Source organism: Pituophis catenifer, unplaced genomic scaffold, assembly GCF_029215685.1.
Source record: "Pituophis catenifer annectens isolate HBS135680 unplaced genomic scaffold, rPitCat1.0.hap2 SCAF_8, whole genome shotgun sequence".
Taxonomy (NCBI): domain Eukaryota; kingdom Metazoa; phylum Chordata; class Lepidosauria; order Squamata; family Colubridae; genus Pituophis; species Pituophis catenifer.
Window position 1 is genome coordinate 2497573 of NW_027256888.1, and position 19969 is coordinate 2517541.

The 19969-nt window shown below is 45.2% G+C and overlaps 1 protein-coding gene across 1 annotated transcript; it reads left to right on the top strand.

Annotated features, from left to right (window-relative positions):
• The first annotated feature begins 2751 nt into the window (after positions 1-2751).
• CPZ (carboxypeptidase Z) lies at positions 2752-18656 on the top strand. Its single transcript, XM_070948439.1, has 9 exons — positions 2752-3124; positions 3603-3812; positions 5451-5647; positions 6671-6832; positions 7688-7846; positions 8986-9121; positions 10828-10967; positions 16159-16258; positions 18091-18656. The coding sequence occupies exons 1-9, from the start codon at positions 2941-2943 to the stop codon at positions 18426-18428; spliced, it is 1626 nt and encodes a 541-aa protein (XP_070804540.1). The 5' UTR covers positions 2752-2940; the 3' UTR covers positions 18429-18656.
• The last annotated feature ends 1313 nt before the right edge of the window (positions 18657-19969 follow it).

Consider the following 19969-nt stretch of genomic DNA (forward strand, 5'->3'; position numbering starts at 1 on the left):
TGGTACGTTATAACTTTGATAAGGACCGTTGGTGTGTGTCACAATCCTTGGGAATCCGAAGCTGGGGCAGAACGCTTCCCCTCAAGTCTCACTTGGTGGCAGGTCAAACATGAGGAGCAGTGAATGCCCTGCTTGTGGAATGATTGTGGTAAGGACACAGTCATCCTTACACTGACACAATCATCCTGACTTCTTAAAAGTAGGCATCAGGACAGTAAATGCCATTCAATGCCACATGAAATCCTTTCAGTTCCTGGCTCCAAAAGAACCGGTCTACCTAGAATAATCAATCGATCAGAATAGGGACCTTGGAGATCTTCTAGTCCAACCCCTGCTCAAGCAGGAGACCCTAGACCATTTCAATCAATCAATCAATCAATCAATCAATCAATCAATCAGAATAAAGCTGGAAGGGACTTTTGAGGTCCTCTAGTCCAGCCTCCTGATCAAGCAGGAGATCTTATACCATTTCAGACAAGTGACTGTCCAACCTCTTCTTTAAAACCTTCCAGTGATGAAGCACCCACAACTTCTGAAGGCAACTTCTGTTCCACTGGTCAATTGTCCTCACGGTTAGGAAGTTGAGTTGAGTTGAGTTGAGTTGAGTTGAGTTGAGTTGAGTTGAGTTGAGTTGAGTTGAGTTGAGTTGAGTTGAGTTGCATTGAGTTGAGTTAAGAATAAGCTCAAAGGCGCAGCTGAAAGGCCAAGAAGGAGGCACTTATTTTCATTCACATCATCTCAAAACTGGGAATTCATTTCTGAACCTTCTTGGGTTAGTGTGGAAACGTTTTCCACTAGAGGGAAGCAGAGATCCATGCTTTCTTCCAGCTAAACTTCCGGAGATTCAGCTGCCTCTGGTTCAAAGGCCAATCAGCTGAAAGTCCTAACACGGATGGGAATGTCCACCCCTTGCGATGTTCCTGGTCATTGGCCAAATGAGAATGGCCTCCCCTCGGTAGGTATGGAAAATATTCTTCTTCTTGTGCCCTATCTGTCATCGGACGTTGGCGATCATGTTGGCCATCCTATTTTTATTCAACAGCCTCATGAGAAAGTGCTGTTGACAAATACGATGATTATAAAGATGGTGCTAGAGCCGTGATGGCAAATCTATGGCCTGTGGCACGCGGAGCCATATCTGTGGGCACGTAAGTGTTGCCCTAGCTCAGCTCCAGTACGCATGTGCACACCGGCCAGCTGATTTTCGGGCCTTCTGGGCCCACTGGAAGTTTGGAAACAGGTCATTTCTGGTCTCCGAAGGACTGTTTTTGCCCTCCCCAGGCTCCAAGAAAGCTTCTGGAGCCTGGGATAGGGTGAAAAAACGGGCCTACTGGGCCCACCGTGCCATCACGTGCCAAAAGTGGGGGGAGTGCCTGGGGGGGTCATGTGTGCATGCGTTGGAGATGGGGCGCATTGAATTATGGACGTGGACACGCACATGCATGACACTCCCATGCTCCCCCGCTTTTGGCACGCGACGGCAAAAAGGTTAGCCATCACTGTGCTCGAGTGTGCAGAAGCAGATAAATTAACAATGGAACTTAAAGACCGAGAGGAAACGATTTATTACAAAACATGGAATAGATGGTATAGCTGGCTGGAGAAAGAATCTAAAATCAATGTATAAATGTAAGAGAAGATATTATAGATAAACGAAATATTCGGTGTGTAATAGATACGTATGTATTGTAGTGAATATATGAATTAGTAAGTAATATATAAAATGTATGTGTATATAGTTGGTCAAAAGACAAAATAGATATTATCAAAGATGCCGGTATCGGAAAGCTGCTAAAATGTAACAAAGATGTTAAAGATGTAAATGCTAAATAAAAATTATTTATAAAAAAAAAGAGAGAGAGAAAGTGCTGCTGAGTTTTGTCCAAACTGGACCCTTAGATTTTGAAGCCACGATCTTCTTCTTCTGCTTGGACCTCGTTTGCCTTCAATCTTTCCCTGGAGGATTAAATGAAGTAGGCCGTATTTTCCCGGTTGTCGCATCACATGTCCGAAATATTCTAACACGCCAAAAGGAGGCTTGGGGAGTGGAAAAGTGAGGGGGGGGATCAGCTGTGCCACGCGGTTTAACTTTCCTGCTTTCTAGCCAAGCTAAACCGCGCAGCACAGCTGATCGTCGGAAATATTGGTCCGGAGGAACCAATAATAGCTTTTTTTAACTACCGCTTGGACCAAACCAGTAGCTTTTTTTTTTTTATCACTACCAATTCGCCCAAACCGGAGCGAACCGGTAGCATTTGAGGATTAGTGTAATGATTAGTTCAGTTTGTTGACTGCTTTTTGTATATAATATAAAATAAAATTTCCGTTTGTGTGTGTGTGTGCATGTATGTATATGTATATAAATTATATAATTCATATAAACACAATAAATTTTCTATATATACGTGTGTGTGTGTGTGTGTAAAATTTATTGCCTTTTCTTTTCTTTCAGCACTCAGCCGGGGTGGATCCTACATGTTAAATGTCAAATCCAATTGACCATTCTTTCCTCCTTTTTTGTACACTATTTTCTTTCTTTCTTTCTTTCTTTCTTTCTTTCTTTCTTTCTTTCTTTCTTTCTTTCTTTCTTTCTTTCTTTCTTTCTTTCTTTCTTTCTCTCTCTCTCTCTCTCTCTCTCTCTCTTTCTTTCCTTTCTTTTTTTCTTTCTTTCTTTCGTTGTTTTTGTTAGGGTTGAATGCACTTCCAGGTAGTTTTGGACCGATTATTAATAACGTTTCTTTTCTTCCAGCAAATTGTGTGGACATCGGCCTGGGTTCTTGCAATGACGTATCTTATTCCAAAACATCGTATCCTAATTTACTGGACCAGAAAACCCGAGAAGCGATTGAATACAGTTCCGAATACATCTTGGCGAGTGTACTTCACAACCTCTTGCAGGGAGAATGCAACCCCGACCTGAGGCTCTTGAGCTGCTCCATTATGGCCCCGAAGTGCGAAAATGGTGTTGTCGTGAAACCTTGTCGGAGGGTGTGCGAAAGCCTGAGGAAAAATTGCCTCCCGGCCTTCGATGCGATTGAAATGGCTTGGCCGTACTTCCTAGACTGTGATCGCTTCTTTGTGGATGACGCGGAAGGGTGTTTCGATCCGTTGGGGAAGCTGCGAGGTAAGAGGTCAAGCCGGGGTGGGTCCAAATGGGTCATGAATGGCTACTGAAGGGCCTCTGCTTGGCCCTTTGAAGATGGCCATCCTGCCGTATTCGCTGCTATGCTCCACCTTGGCTAGATGCTCAAGGAAGAGACCTCCCTTCTCCAATAGCTTCTCCCAGGAGAAGGAGAAGGAAGTCCATCTTTTCCTTGCCAGGGAACCATCCGACTTTCAGGGGGATCCCATTCTTAGGTGGGATCCTGTTCTCCAAACCCGGCTTGTCTCGTGTGCAAGAAAGATGGTTGTGACTCCAGGAGGTGTTATTAGGGCTCCGGGTTGATCTAATGGTGGTGGGTAATTAAAAATAGAACATGGATGAAGGTTGTTCCCAATTTGCTAGCCTGTGCGATGCTCCTTGGAGCCGTCGTCCATGGAAAGCTAACTGTTGATCTCCTTCCACCGCTGACATCATGTCAACCAATCTTGCCTTCTTGAAGGTGAAATAGAATTTGCCGAGGAGGCCCTCAGCGAAGCCCCGGCCTTCATCCAGTTCACCCACCACTCCTTCCCGCAAATGGTGAAAGCTTTGAAGAAGGTGGTCTCCAGATGTCCTCAGATTGCCCGGTTGTCCAGCATTGGACGCAGCTTTGAAGGAAAGGACCTCTTCGTGATCGAGTTCTCCACCAACCCCGGGAATCACGAACTGCGTGAGCAATACAAGGCTGCTTGAAATGCATTCTCCTGCACCTTTGGTCTCCTCCCCTTCCTCCTCCTTTTTCTACTCCTACACTTTCTCTTCTTTCTTCTCCTCCTCCCCCTCCTTCTCCTCCTCCTTCTCCTTCTCCTCCTCCTTTTCCTCCACTTCTTCCTCCTCCTCCTTTCTGCTTCTCCTCCTCCTCTTTTCTTCCTCCTCCTTCCCTCCTGCTCCTCCCCTCCTCTTCTTCTTCCTCTCCTCCTTCCCCCTCCCGCTCCTCCTTCTCCTCTTCCTCCTTTCCTTCCTCTTCCTCCTCCTTCTCCCCGTCCTCCCTTTCTTCCCCTCCCCTCCCTCTCTCTCCTCCTTCTCTTTCTACTCCTACACCTTTTCTTCTTTCTTCTCCTCCTCCCCCTTCTTCTCTTCCTCCTTCTCCTCCACTTCTTCTTTCGCCTCCTCTTTCTACTTCTCCTCCTTCTCTTCTTCCTTCTGCTCCACTTCCTCTTCCTCCTCCTCCTCCTCCTTTCTCCTCCTTCTCTTCCTTCTCTTCCTCCACTTTCTCCTCCTCCTCCTTTTTCTACTTCTCCTTTCTTCTCCTCTTCTTTTTCTTCCTCCGCCTCCTCTTCCTCCCCTCCTGCTCCTCCCCCTCCTCCCCCTCCTCCTCTGCTTCTCCTCCTTCCCCTCCTCTCCCTCCTCCTTGCTCTCACCCTCCTCCTCTTTCTTCTCCTCCTTGTCTTTGGCCATTCTTCTATTCCTCTCCAGCCTATTCCATCCTGTCCCGCTACTTCCTTCTGAGGCAGCTGTTGTTTCCTTTGCCTCCTCAAAGCACGGCAGGACAGTTGTGGAGCAGAGTTGAATATAGGACCAACAAGAAGCCTTGGCTCAGGATAGGATGGCAGCTGGGAAAGATGGAGGCCACTGTAGATTGTCTGGCCTCCCTGTTGAAGTTCCACCTGTCCTGAGCTCTTGATTGACTCAGACCCTCTGGCAACAGTTTGCAAGGCTGTTTGCAAACATGAGCCACGGTGGCGCAGTGGTTAGAGTGCAGTACTGCAGGCTACTTCTGCTGACTGCCGGCTGCCTGCAATTTGTCAGTTTGAATCTCACCAGGCTCAAGGTTGACTCAGCCTTCCGTCCTTCCGAGGCAGGTCAAATGAGGACCCAGATTGTTGTGGGCAAGAGGATGACTCTGTAAACCGCTTAGAGAGGGCTGTAAAAGCACTGTGAAGCGGTATATAAGTCTAAGTGCTAATGCTAGTCCTTCCTTCCTTCCTTCCTTCCGTGGTGGTACAATGCTTAGAATGCAATATTGCAGGCTGACTCTGCCCACTGCCATGAGTTCGATCCTGACCGGCTCAAGGTCAACTCAGCCTTCCGTCCTTCCGAAATCGGTAAAATGAGGACCCGGATTGTTGGGGGCAAGAGGCTGACTTTGTAAAACCACTTAGAGAGAGCTGTAAAAGCACTGTGAAGCGGTTATATAAGTCTAAGTGCTATTGCAAGAGGCTCAATCCTAGCTACAGGCCCCCATCCTGCCAGTTGTGGGAGAGCAGCTGAAGCCAAGTTGATCAGAGGCCACCAGCAGAAAGTTTGGCTGGTGGCCAACATTAGGAAGGTCATCTAATGTAGCCTTTCCTGGTTCATCTCTCCGCAGTCAAGCCGGAGTTGAAGTATATTGGCAACATGCACGGAAACGAAGTTGTGGGGAGAGAAATGTTGATCTACCTTGCCCAGTATCTGTGTTCGGAGTATTTTCTGGGCAACACCAGGATCCAGACCTTGGTCAATAACACTCGAATTCACCTCCTGCCTTCTATGAACCCAGATGGGTACGAAGTGGCGGCACAAGAGGTAAGCGCCAATTTGGGGATCAAAAGATTTAGGAGGTCGTTTCTTCGCTCCTTTGAAATCAGGCAAGGTGGGTTCCCCAGGAGAGAACCTAATAAAGAAATCCCAATTAGCCAATCGATTGGAATTTGAAAAATATTTTTCGTATGGTTTGGTAGGCTCTGATATGATCAATTGGCATGGCCACGATCTCCCGTGTTACCTCCAGAGGTTTGGGGCTGGAGCTCACCTTCTCTCATTTCATGTCCAATGAGCCAAAGTTCTGGTATTGCAACCCAAAAGAACAACTCACCGCCTGCCTCGGATCTAAAGCGGTAGAGATAGAAAAGAAAAGAAATTCAATGGTTAAAAAAAAAGTAAGGTTTTACATTTAGGCAAGAAAAAGTAGTAGTAACTACTAGTTACTAGTTAAAGTAGTAGTAACTGTGAGAGGGATCTTGGAGTCCTAGTGGGCAACCATTTAGATAGGAGCCAGCCGTGTGCAGCAGCTGCCAAAAAAGCCAACACAGTTCTGGGCTGCATCAACAGAGGGATAGAATCAAGATCGCGTGAAGGGTTAATACCACTTTATGATGCCTTGGTAAGGCCACACTTGGAATCCTGCATCCAGTTTTGGTCGCCATGATGTAAAAGAGATGTGGAGACTCTAGAAAGAGTGCAGAGAAGAGCAACAAAGATGATGAGGGGACTGGAGGCTAAAACATACGATGAACGGTTGCAGGAACTGGATATGTCTAGTCTGATGAAAAGAAGGACTAGGGGAGACATGATAGCAGTCTTCCAATATCTCAGGGGCTGCCACAAAAAAGAGGGAGTCAAGCTATTCTCCAAAGTACCTGAACGTAGGACAAGAAGCAATGGACGGAAACTAATCAAGGAGAGAAGCAACTTAGAACTAAGCAGAAATTTCCTGACAATGAGAACGATTAACTAGTGGAAGGGATGACTGATGTACTAAATGTTTGTTTGTTTTAAAAAATTTTTTAAAAAAATTAAAAAATCCTTGCTCTTCCCTTCTGCCAACAGGGCGCTGGCTATAACGGATGGATCAACGGGAGGCAAACAGCTCAAAACCTCGATCTCAACCGAAATTTCCCAGATTTGACATCTGAAGCTTACAGACTTGCAAAGATCCGAGGGGCTCGGATGGATCACCTCCCTATTCCGCAATCTTACTGGCTGGGCAAGGTGAGGATTGTGAGCACACACAGTGTATAGCCCATTAAAATACAGAATGCAGAATAACCCAGTTGGAAGGGATCTTGGAGATCTTACTAGAAGATCTAACCCTCTGCTCAGACAGGAAACTCTATATCTTTTCATATAAATGGTTGTCCAATCTCTTCTTAAAAACTTCCAGTGTTGTAGCATCCACAATTTCTGGAGGCAAGTAGTTCCACTGGTTAATTATTCTGTCAATCCACCATCAACATGGTGACCATTTGGAGAAAGAAGGAAGGAAGGAAGGAAGGAAGGAAGGAAGGAAGGAAGGAAGGAAGGAAGGAAGGAAGGAAGGAAGGAAGGAAGGAAGGAAAGAAGGCTGAGTCAACCTTGAGCCTTTTAAGATCGAACTGCTGGCTGTGGAATGCAGAGTCAGCCTGTAATACTGCATTCTAACTAGTGGAAAGGAAGGAAGGAAGGAAGGAAGGGAGGGAGGGAGGGAGGGAGGGAGGGAGGGAGGAAGGAGGGAAGGCTGAGTCAACCTTGAGCCTTTTAAGATCGAACTGCTGGCTGTGGAATGCAGAGTCAGCCTGTGATACACCATTCTAACCACTGGGAATAAAGAAAGAAGGAAGGAAGGAAGGAAGGAAGGAAGGAAGGAAGGAAGGAAGGAAGGAAGGAAGGAAGGAAGGAAGGAAGGAAGGAAGGAAGGAAGGAAGGAAGGAAGGCTGAGTCAACCTTGAGCCTTTTAGGATCGAACTGCTGGCTGTGGAATGCAGAGTCAGCCTGTAATACTGCATTCTAGCCCCTGCACCACCAGGGCGCTCTGAAGCATCCTTAACCATCTCTTCTTCCTGCGATTCTTTTCAACCTGATCTTCAGGTGGCCCCAGAGACCAAAGCGGTGATGAAGTGGATGAAGTCCATCCCGTTTGTGCTGTCTGCCAGTCTCCACGGGGGCGATTTGGTCGTTTCTTATCCGTACGATTACTCGGTGCACCCTACGGAAGATAAAATGTTTTCTCCAACCCCGGATGAGAAGGTAACGCCACGTGATGTGGTTTTAAAATACTCGGCTAAAATATAAAGATAATGTGACCAGGAAAAGAAAGGAGACGTGGTGGTTTTGGGGTATTTTTTGCCAAAGTTAAGCCCTCTCTTATTTTTTTCCCCCAACCCCCTGTTAGAAATGTTATATTTAAATCTCCATTCTCAAACAATATTTTTTTTAATTTGATTTATATGCTGCCCTTCTCCGGAGATTCAGGGCAGCTTACAATGCGTTAAGCAATAGCCTTCATCCTTTTGTATATTTATACAAAGTCAGCTTATTGTCCCCACAATCTGGGTCCTCAATTTACCTACCTTAGAAAGGATGGATGGCTGAGTCAACCTTGAGCCTGGCGAGATTCGAACTTACAATAATGTTAATAACAGGCTATTAGTCTGCTGCGCCACCACGCTCTTATAACAATGCCGTTTAATGTGAATGGAAACAAACAAACAGCAAACAAGTATTCAGAGGTGGGCTTCTAAATTTTTAGCAAGGGTTCCTCTGCCCAATTGCTGGGTGGGCGTGGCCATGGTGGGCATGGCCTAGTCAACCTCCTGCACCACGGCAGGGGGGGCATTTTTGGCCTTCCTGGGCTCTGGAGGCTTTCTTTCAGCCTCCGGGAGGGCAAAAATGGCCTCCCCAGGCTCCGGAGGCCTTTCCTGAACATCCAGTAGGCCCATTTTTGTCCTCCCCAAGCCTCCGCGCGCACCCTGCACTTACCCGCATCCAAAACGTGCCGCGTGGGGACTCCTGGGAGGGGCAGGGTGGGCGTGGCCAGCCAGGGGTGGGATTTGGGGGTTCTCCGAACTGCACAGAATCTTAGCTAGAGGTTCTCCCAAACCCCTACGAACCCGCAGCAGCCTGCCCGTGGTTATATAGTATATAGGCAGCTATATAAATTTTCTAAAATATAATTCCGATCAACACGAAAGCGTAGGGAAAAAAAGGATCTAACAAGGACGGTCAGCATGGTGGACCCCCAAGTCTTTTTTTTTTTTCCTGAAGTGAGAGAACTTTCCTGAAGAAGCTAAAAGACGCGGTAGGTGAGCTGAGGGCCCAGTGAAAATATGCACTGAAAATATCAAAGAGTTTAATCTGCAAAGCAAACCTCATTAATGTCGTTTTAGATGTTCAAGCTGCTTTCTAAAACCTACGCAGACGCGCACCCTGGCATCTCGGACAAATCCGAAATGCGTTGCGGTGGAAATTTCGTGAAACGAGGAGGGATCATAAACGGGGCGGAGTGGTACAGCTTTACTGGAGGTAAAACTTTCTGGCGGTTTTTTTCCCCCCGTCCCTTACTTCCGCAAACAGTTTTGATGTCTTTGTTCTACGTTGCCGTAGGAGGAAAAACGCTTCGAGGAGGGGAAAGAAGCAGCTCGCGCACGTAATCTCTCCGTAAGCGAGCGAGAGAAACCTACCACTTAAAAACGGGTGCTACCTCAGCGGAGCCATCGCCATTGAAAAAACCCATATGTCTTGCTGGGCGTGCTAATGCAGGCATGCATAATTTACAAGGCCCCGAACCAAAGACAATCTGGCTCCTGTGGCCACCATCATTTCCAGCGTCTTTGGACGGGCAGCAAAACCAGCCCGATGATCGCAAAGCCGGCAGGCAGGTTAGGAGGACTAATAAAGTCCAGCAGGAAACTTTGTGATGACTTCAGAAGGAAAAAAAGTAATAATGTTTTTGTAGACGCTTGTCTCAAAAGAGACCTTCAGTTGGAGGTCCTCTGCTTGGCTGAGCCTGGGCCGTGGATGGGGCCTTTGGCTGTGAATTTGTAGGGATCAAGAAGTGGGTTTCAGCAGGTTCTGACCAGTTCTGGAGAACCGGTAGCGGAAATGTTGAGTAGTTCGGAGAACCGGTAGTAAAAATTCTGACTGGCCCCGTCCCCGTCTATTCTCTGCCTCTCAAGTCCCAGCTGATCAGGAAGAAATGGGGATTTTGCAGTATCCCTCCCGTGGATTGGGGAGGGAATGGAGATTTTACAGTATCCTTCCCCTGCCACGCCCACCAAGCCACACCCATAGAACTGGTAGTAAAAAATTATGAAACCCACCACTGAAGGTGACTCCTGACATGCGTTGTGTTTCCTTCATTGTGTTGTCGTCCGGTCTGCCTGTTCCTTCCTCTTCACCACGCGAAAGAAAATAACAAAAGTTGGAAAGGACCTTGGAGGTCTTTTCGTCCAATTCCCTGCTCAGGCAGGAAACCTTATACCATTTCAGACAAATCCAATCTCTTCTTAAAAACTTCCAGTGTTGGAGCATTCACAACTTCTGGAGGCAAGTTGTCCCACTGGTTAATTTTTCTCATGGTCAGGAAATTTCTCCTTAGTTCCAGGTTGCTTCTCTCCTTGATTAGTTTCCCTCCATTGCTATCTTGCGATAGGTCTTGTGATAGGACAGGTGTGGGCTGCGTCAAGTGAGCGTCTTTTGATGGGTCTTATGATGAGTCATGATGGATCAGAAGGTGTGGGTCATGTCAAGTGAGGGTGGCCTCTATACTTGGAGTCCTGGATGCTAATATTTCAGATAGTAAGGCTTAGATGGCTGAACTCCATAATATCCTGCGAACCGGTAGTAACGGTAAGTAGAACCCACCCCTGACCTCACGGCATACGTTCCTCCATGTAGTGGTGTACCCCAAGGCTCTGTCTTAGGCCTAATACTTAGGCCATGGAATTATGCTGCATCTCCAAGAGGATTCTCAGCTGAAGCCTTCCTTAGATACAGGTGGCCAGGGTGATCGGTGATCTGGAGATCTCCAGATGAAGTTAATCTAACCACTGTTGTTGTTTTTTTAATTTTTATTTGTTTGTGAGTTAACTGTATTGCTACTAATGTTGTGTTACTTACAATACGGAATCGTTTCGTAATTTTAGTGTTCCCGTTTGAAGAAAGTTTGGAGAAAGACGTGCTTAAAAGTTATCGCTGGATCAAACTTCTGGTGTTTTTCATTTTTCCAGGAATGGCAGATTTTAATTATCTCCACACAAACTGTTTCGAGATTACTTTGGAGCTTGGGTGCGAGAAGTTTCCTTTGGCTGATGAGCTGTATAAACGGTGGCAAGAGAACAAGGAGCCGCTCTTGAAATTCATGGAAATGGTACCCCACCCCTTTTTTTTTTTCCCCTTGACTTCTCTCTTCTTTCTGTTACAGGCCTCTCCACCACAAAGAAGCGCTTGTTCACTCTTTGGTCCTAGAACAAATTTACAGTCAGCGACAGTGGAATGGAATGGAATGGAATGGAATGGAATAGAATAGAATAGAATAGAATAGAATAGAATAGAATAGAATAGAATAGAATAGAATAGAATAGAATAGAATAGAATAGAATAGAATAGAATAGCAGAGGAGAGGAGGGTAGGGTAGGGTAGGGTAGGGTAGGGTAGGGTAGGGTAGGGTAGGGTAGAGTAGAGTAGGGTTAGGTAAACTAGGAGAGGAGAGGAGAGGAGAGGAGGGGAGAGGAGAGGAGAGGAGGGTAGGGTAGAGTAGAGTAGAGTAGGGTTAGGTAAACTAGAAGAGGAGAGGAGAGGAGAGGAGAATATAGAGGAGAGGAGAGGAGAGTAGGGTAGAGTAGGGTTAGGTAAACTAGAAGAGGAGAGGAGGGGAGGGGAGGGGAGGAGAAGAGAAGTGAAGAGAAGAGAAGAGAAGAGAAGAGAAGAGAAGAGAAGTAGACTAGACTAGACTAGACTAGACTAGAAGAGTTGAGTTGAGTAGAGTAGAGTAGAATAGAATAGAATAGAGTAGAGTAGAGTAGAGTAGAATAGAATAGAATAGAATAGAATAGAATAGAATAGAATAGAATAGAATAGAATAGAATAGAATAGAATAACAGAGTTAGAAGGGACCGTGGAGGTCTTCTAGTCCCACCCCTTGTTCAAGCAGGAGACCCTATACAATTCCAGACAAATGGCCGTCCAATCCCTTCTTAAAAACCTCCGGCACAACTTCTGAAAGCAAGCCATTCCGCCGAACGAACGAATGTTTTGCTTATGTTATAGCTGATTACAGGTAGTCCTCGACTTACGGCCACAACTGAGCCCAACATTTCCGTTGCTAAGCGAGGCAATTGTTAAGTGAATGTTTGCCCCGTTTTACGACCTTTCTCGCCACAGTGAGGGAATCACCGCAGCTGTTGAATTAGTCACACTGTTGGTAAGTTAATCGTGTTCCCCCCTTGACTTTGCTGGCCAGAAGGTCGCAAAGGAGTATCACGTGACTCCAGGACACTGCAACCATCATAAATATGCGTCAGTTGCCAAAAGTCTGAATTTTTCTCATGCGCCCACGACAGTGGTGGGTTGCTACCGGTTCGCCCCAAACCGGGCGAACCGGTAGTGGCGGCAGCAGGAGGCACCGCTCACCCACCCAGACGCTACCAGTTCACGCACAAACGAACCTGTAGCAAACTAAATTGAAACCCACTACTGGCCCACGAGGATGCTGCAGCGGTCGTAAGTGTGAAAAATGGCCATTAGCAGAGGGGGGGGCTTCATATAATTTAACAACCCGTTCGCCTAGTGTGCAGAACCAAAAATGTGAGCCTTAAGCGTAGCGCGCGGCCCAGTGCGAACCGGTAGTAAAGGTAAGTAGAACCCACTCCTACCCCGCACGTATGTGCAGACAGCACGCGCGAACGAATTGCCGTGTTTTGTGATGCCGCACGCATGTGCGCTCACGTTTCCGGTGCTGGGCGAACCGGTTGCTACAAGTATGCGAAGCCCACCTGTGGTTTCAAAGCTTTCTGCAGCCACAAATCCTGCTTGTAGTTTTATCCTTAAATAAAATTGGATTCCCCTTGGTTTTAATCTGGTCTTCGGCTAATCTGCTCCGTAAATCCAAATAGAAGTGGATTACATCTACTTGAAGGCTTTGAGAGGGAAAATCCTGTATTAGCCGTGACTGTGCCAACCTACTCCTATTGTGTATATAGTCATCAGCTGTTATCCCCCAAGAGCTGACCTCACCTCCCGAGGGAGCAATCAGGCTTAAAAGCAACAAGATTAAGCAAAAGGATCACAGGCACATTTCACACCAAATGGCTTCCCCACCCCCCCTCCTCTCTTTCTCTCCTCTCTTTCTCTCCTCTTTCTCTTCTCTCTCTGTCTCTCTCTTTCTCTCCTCTCTCCTCTCTCTCTGTCTCTCTCTCTTTCACTCTTTCACTTTCCCTCTTCTCTCTCCCTCTTTCTCTCCTCTCTCTCTCTCTTTCTCTCTCTCCTCTCTCTCCCTCTTACTCTCTCTCTCTTTCTCTCCTCTCTGTCTCTCTCTCTTTCACTCTTTCACTTTCCCTCTTCTCTCTCCCTCTTTCTCTCCTCTCTCTCTCTCTTTCTCTCTCTCCTCTCTCTCCCTCTTACTCTCTCTCTCTTTCTCTCCTCTCTGTCTCTCTCTCTTTCACTCTTTCACTTTCCCTCTTCTCTCTCCCTCTTTCTCTCCTCTCTCTCTCTCTTTCTCTCTCTCCTCTCTCTCTCCCTCTTACTCTCTCTCTCTTTCTCTCCTCTCTGTCTCTCTCTCTCTCTCTTGCTCTTTCCTCTCTCTGTCTCTGTCTCTCCTATTTCTGTCTCTCTCTCTCCCTCTTACTCTCCTCTCTCTGTCTCTCTCTCCCTCTTTCTCTCTCTCTCTCTCTCTCTCTCTTTCTCTCTCTCCTCTCTGTCTCTTTCTCTCTTTCCTCTCTCCTCTCTCTTTCTCTCTCTCTCTCTCTTGCTCTCTTTCCTCTCTCTGTCTCTCCTATCTCTCTCTCTCTCTCTCTCCCTCTTTCTCTCCTCTCTGTCTCTCTCTCCCTCTTTCTCTCTCTCTCTTTCTCTTTCTCTCTCTCCTCTCTGTCTCTTTCTCTCTTTCCTCTCTCTCCCTCTTTCTCTCCTCTCTCTGTCTCTCTCTCTCTCTCTCCCTCTTTCTCTCCCCCCTCTCTCTCTCTTTCTATCGTTTTTTTCATTGCCATAGATTAGAGAAACAGGCATTTTGTGCACGATGATACATCTTCAGCAGTGGTGAAATCCAAATTTTTTTACTACCGGTTCTGTGGATGTGGCTTGGTGGACATGATGTGGCTTGCTGGGCGTGGCAGGAGAAGGATACTGCAAAATCCCCATTCCCACCCCACTCTGAAGCCAGCCAGAGGTGGCATCTGCCAGTTCTCCGAACTGCTCAAAATGTCCACTACCGGTTTTCAGAACCTGCTGAATTTCACCCCTGATCCTCAGCTGGTAAAAGTTTGCAGGCAATGCCAACCTCGGCCCAAGGACTGCCTGGCAATGATGAGACAGAATTTCCCCTCCACTCACAGGATGGTCTTCACCCAGGAATTCTTTCCATCTTCTCAAGATTGAGCCTCAAAATCACTTTAGTTGGCTCCAGCCTTTCTTCCTTTGAGGTACGATAGGATCTCCCCAAACATCATTACAAGTAATAAATAAAACGGGGCGAATATAAAACAGAAGAGAGAGCCTGTTTTTGTGCTTCTGCTCCAGAACGTTTTTCACTTTTGCAACCACCTTTCCAGGTGATCTGACTTTTTTGGGGTGTGTGTGATATTTTGGCATTTGTGAGGTTGACGAAAAATACTTTCCTACTCCATAACCTGTCCCATTTCTCCAGAAGGGTCTCAAATGTGGCGCTGCCTATTCTTTGATATCGCCCAGAAACCCCAAACAGATAGAGTAGTGGCCAAAATTGTGGTTGTAACTCGAGGACTACCTGTATTACAGCCATTTCTTAAGACTTTAGCATTAATGAACTGGAATTCACAAAATTCTGTTATTAAACTGGTTGAGCACCAGAGAGGAAACACACACAATCTCTTAGAGTAACAGAGTATGGCACCGGAGAACAGAAATGAGATTGTACTGGGAAAAAGGTTTAGATTGAACAAGAAAGATGTAGATGAAGATAGAGACAAAGATTTATTTATTTATTTATTTATTTATTTATTTATTTATTTATTTATTTATTTATTTATTGAATTTCTATACCGCCCTTCTCCCGAAGGACTCAGGGCGGTGAACAGAATAAGATTTCATATACATATAATATATATTTTTTTATAAACAGTAAATAATAAATTGAGCCAACTTGGTGTATCTGCTAAGACCTTGGCATAGAATTTAGATGTTTATGCTAGCCCTGCTTGTTGAAACAGAAAGGTCTCCAGGGCACGTCGGAAAGTGCGAAGATCTGGGATTATTCGTATTCCAGGGGGTATTTTGTTCCAAAGCGTAGGTGCCCCCACAGAGAAGGCTCTCTCCCTTGGAACTACTAGACGACATTGTTTTAATGATGGTACTATGAGTAGGCCTACTCTGTGAGAGCGTATTGGTTGGTGGGAGGTTATCGGTTGCAGCAGGTGGTCTCGTAAGTACTCAGGTCCTAAACCATGGAGCACTTTAAAGGTAAGAACCAACACCTTGAAGCGCACTCAGAAGGCCACCGGAAGCCAGTGCAGCTCGCGTAGAAGAGGTGTTACATGTGAGCGCCATGTTGCTCCCATAATTACTTGCGCGGCCCGCATTCTGGACCAGTTGGAGCTTCCGGGTGCACTTCAAGGGGAGCCCCATGTAGAGAGCATTGAACAAGTTTAGACTGAACAAGAAAGATGTAGATGAAGATAGAGACAAAGATGAGGAGTGTGGGAGGCAAATTTAAAAAATGGATAAGAATTGAAGCACTAAAGAGAAGAAGAGGTGATGGATAGAAAGAATTGCCCTTTAAATATTAAAGTAGCCTGACTGTAAACTGAAAGGGGCAGAACTAAAATTAGATAGGGGAATTATTAGAATATAAATTCTTATAGAATGAATAAAAATAATAGGTAGAAAGATTAGAAGATTACAGATGTTAGGCATTTTCTTTTTCATGTAAATTTAAATAATATAATGAGGATTACTTAAATTTGATAAATGTGATAGGGAGTATTAACATTGTTGGCGTGAATTGGATTAATATGAATGATACCCAGAATCAACTTTGCCTATACATAATAGAAAAATGTTTAGATTGAACAAGAAAGATAGAGATAAAGATAGAGATAGAGATGAGGAGTTAGGTATGAGCAGTTAGGTTTTATGTATGTTTAAATAATATAATGAGGATTACTTAAATTTGATAAATGTGATAAAGATTACTAATATTGTTATTGCAAATTGAATTAATATGAATTATACCCAGAACCAACTGTATTCACACACAATATAGATGTATATTTTTTAAAAAAAATAATTAAAAATATAATATTTTTTAAAAAAAAATGAGGAAAGAACATAAAATAATTACTACTTAATCACGTTCTTCTGTTTCTTGGCAGGTTCATCGTGGCATAAAAGGAATTGTATCTGACAAATTTGGAAATCCAATCAAGAACGCCCGAATTTCCATCAAAGGCATCCGCCATGACATTCTTACAGGTAAATAGATTTGGAGAGGCAAATGTGCAATTAAACTTTTGAGTTTATTTTTATTTTTTTCCCCCCTCTAGAATGTTATGCAATCCTTCACCTCGAAAAACAAAATAGTGTGTTGATTGATTCACATATTTGCATCCCAAATTGTTCTACATAATTACAAAACCTAAAAACAATAAATAAATATTAAAATTGCAAGAGGAAAAAAAAAAAACCCACAGAACTACCGTGTTTCCCCAAAAATAAGACCCTGTCTTATATTTTTTTGAACCCCAAAATAAGCGCTTGGCCTTATTTTCGGGGAGGTCTTATTATTTTGGGGTGCGTGGAGCAAGATGGGGCTTCTCTTGCTGTCTCACCTGATTTCCAACTCTGTGTTTAAATATTTTCAGGGAGGGCTTATTTTCGGGGGGAGGCTTATTTTAGCGCATGCACTCAAAAGCCCGATTGGGCTTATTTATTTATTTATTTATTTATTTATTTATTTATTTATTTTTCAGATTTCTATACCGCCCTTCTCCTTTCGGACTCAGGGTGGTGAACAGCCAAGATAAAAAACATTTATACACAAAAGTTAAAAATAGATTTAAAATAATTAAATAAATTTGGCCCGTAATTTAAAACTTTTCAATTAAAATCCATATCAAATTTTAAAACCAACTGTTATTATCAGGGGGATGTCTTATTTTTGGGGAAACAGGGTAAAATGCATTCCAAAAATACCTTATATTAATATCTCCAGTAATCAGGAATTTAAGCCTTTCTTGATGAGGACATTTGAAAACTTAAAACAGATTGATTTAACCATCTGTCCTGAACCGACACAGAATTCTTTTCTATATCTTTAACATCTCATTCCACAGTGTTGTCCCTCATTTCTTGATAAGCGAATTATTTAAGTAAACATTCAGTCTTGGATAATATTCTACACCTTTCAACTCTTTACCAATTGATTTGTTGGGTTTTACAAAGAGTCCTCGACTTACAATCGCAACTGAGCACAAAATTTCTGTTGTGAAGTGAGACATGGGTTAAGTGAAATTTCCCCCCGTTTTACAGCCTTTCTTGCCACAGTCGTTAAATGAAGCACTGCAGTTGATAAGTTAATAACCTGGTTGTGAAGTGAATCTGGCTTCCCCGTTGACCCACGGAAGGTCTCAAAAGGGGATCATGTGACCTTGGGACACAGTGACCATTTCAGCCCATGGGGTGGTTAGATCTCTCCTGCGGGGCCACCCTGGAAACAGTGAAGGACCAGCCTGCGGTGCCTCTTCTAGCAAAAATGGAGCTCGGGAGGGCTGTGCGCAGCCTCCCGAGTTCCATTTTCACTGGCCGAAGGTTGCAGGAGGCCGTCACAGCCGGAAACGAAGCCCACAAGGACTCTATGCAGCCCTCCTGAGATCCGTCTTCACTGGCAGAGGTTGCAGGAGGTCGTCACAGCTGGAAACGGAGCCCATAAGGGCTGTATGCAGCCCTCCTGAGATCCGTCTTCACTGGCCAAAGGTTGCAGGAGGCCGTCGCAGACGGAAACAGAGCCCACAAGGGCTGTATGTGGCCCTCCTGAGATCCGTCTTCACTGGCCAAAGGTTGTAGGAGGCCGTCGGAGATGGAAACAGAGCCCACAAGGGCTGTATGCGGCCCTCCTGAGTTTCGTTTTCACTGGCAGAAGGTTGCAGGAGGCCGTCACAGCCAGAAACGGAGCTCAGGAGGGCCACATCTCCCCCCCCCTCGAGGTCAAACACAATCTTGATGTGGCCCTCAATGAAATTGAGTTTGACACCCCTGCTCTAAATTGTGATGGTATGGTTGTTTTGTTTTGTTTTGTTTTGTTTTAGCGGATGAGGGAGACTATTGGAGACTTCTGCCTCCTGGTACATACATCGTGTGTGCCCAGGCAAGGGGCTACATTAAAGTCCTGAAGAAGGTGACTCTGCCTGCCAGGATGGCCAGGGCTGGCCGAGTCGATTTTGTCCTGCAATCCCTCAATGGAAAGTTTAGAAAACTTCCCGCAAGTCGAGTGTATGATCCTCTGGAAGATTTTGATCCTCATGCCCGGACAGAGCTAAGGAACAACGGAGAGCGATCCGTCCAGCCACAGGAGAGACCTTGGTGGTGGCCGTATTTCAGTTCTCTGAATCAGCACAAACCTTTGTGGTTGCTGAAGCAGAGCTGAACAATTTTATACTGTGTCCGTCCTCAGCTACGCTGGTAATTTCGCAGTGGCGTCCCCATTGCTACCTGGCCCAGAAATGGAACGGGGACTCTGTCATGGTTGACCTAACATGGCTGTTCTTATCCTTTCCTGCAATTTTATTTTATTTTATTTTTTTTAATTTGATTTATATGCCGCCCTTCTCCGGCGACTCAGGGCGACTTACAATGTGCTAAGCAATATTTTCTCCTCTGCATTAAAATTTACTACATATTAAAAAAAAAAGTTGATATCGTGATTGTTTCCTTGCTATGGTGTTTTCCTCATGACTAACGTTGTTACCGGTTCTATGAGATCACGCTTCGCGCATGTAGCCCTCAAAGACCGCCCTCGGTGTTACCACTGGTGAGCTGAGCTGTTGTTTAGCTCAGCTGAGGCACGGTAATCGCTCTGCCACGCAAATCAGCTGAGTTAAAAAACAAGGGAATATAGGACAGGATGGGGCGGGGCATGGGGTGGGGCCATCTTCTATTTATCTATCTATCTATCTTCTATCTATCTATCTATCTATCTATCTATCTATCTATCTATCTCTGTCTACCTACCTACCTACCTATCTATCTATCTCTATCATCTATTTCTATACTCTATATCTATCTATCTATCTATCTATCTATCTATCTATCTATCTATCTATCTATCTATCTCTATCATCTATCTCTATACTGTATATCTATCTATCTATCTATCTATCTATCTATCTATCTATCTATCCATCTATCTATCTATCTATCTATCATTTATTTATTTATTTATTAACTTCTACCCTCCTTCTCCTGCATTTCTCCTGAGCTCCATCTTCTCTCTCCTTTGCACTTACCTTCCCTTCCTCTTCTCCTCCTTCCCTTTCCTTCTCAGTGATGTGAACGGGCTCCTTCAGGCCTCTCCGCTCTCCAAACTGCATCCAGCTGATGCTCATTACCGATCGTGAAGGCTTCCGAATGGCTGGAGCCCAGCTGGATTTGCTTCTCCTTCTCCGCCATCATGTCTTTTGGGGTTTTCTGTACACATTCTGATGAGAGAGAGAGAGAGAAAGAGAGAGGAGTTCCCTGAGGATGAGCTCCAGCATGAGTCCAAAACCTCAGAAGGCTAAACCCTCTGGTACCGGCGGTGACCCACCCAGATTCGATCCTGAAACATTATCCTGGGGCATGTGCATTCACCTTCATTGATGAGTTTTAAGTCTTCACAGATTCCCCCCCCCCATTTTCTTTTTTTTTTAAGTGTTCCCAAGATCAAACATTGCATCTCAGCCTCAACAGCCTGAGGCTGATGGCTCCCTCTCATTTATCAAACTCCATTTTAGACTCACCACGAGTGCAATGAATTGTGTGCGGGGAGATCGCTGTCCGTGGAGACCATTCAGCGTTTGCCAGCCTGAGTGCTCAGAATACGCCAATTCCCCGAAGTAGAAACCCTAACTTGGCACAAAGCACATCTGGATCCCCTACACCCCTCATGGCGAACCTATGGCACAGGTGGCTCGCGGAGTCATATCTGTG

What these genes read in the sequence shown, in the direction of transcription:
- CPZ (XM_070948439.1), top strand. Translation starts at nt 2,941, where the DNA reads ATGGCCCCGAAGTGCGAAAATGGTGTTGTCGTGAAACCTTGTCGGAGG. An exon ending in ACGAAGTGGCGGCACAAGAG is followed by an intron (nt 5,648 to 6,670) that starts GTAAGCGCCAAT and finishes TTCTGCCAACAG; the next exon opens with GGCGCTGGCTATAACGGATG. An exon ending in TCTTGAAATTCATGGAAATG is followed by an intron (nt 10,968 to 16,158) that starts GTACCCCACCCC and finishes GTTTCTTGGCAG; the next exon opens with GTTCATCGTGGCATAAAAGG.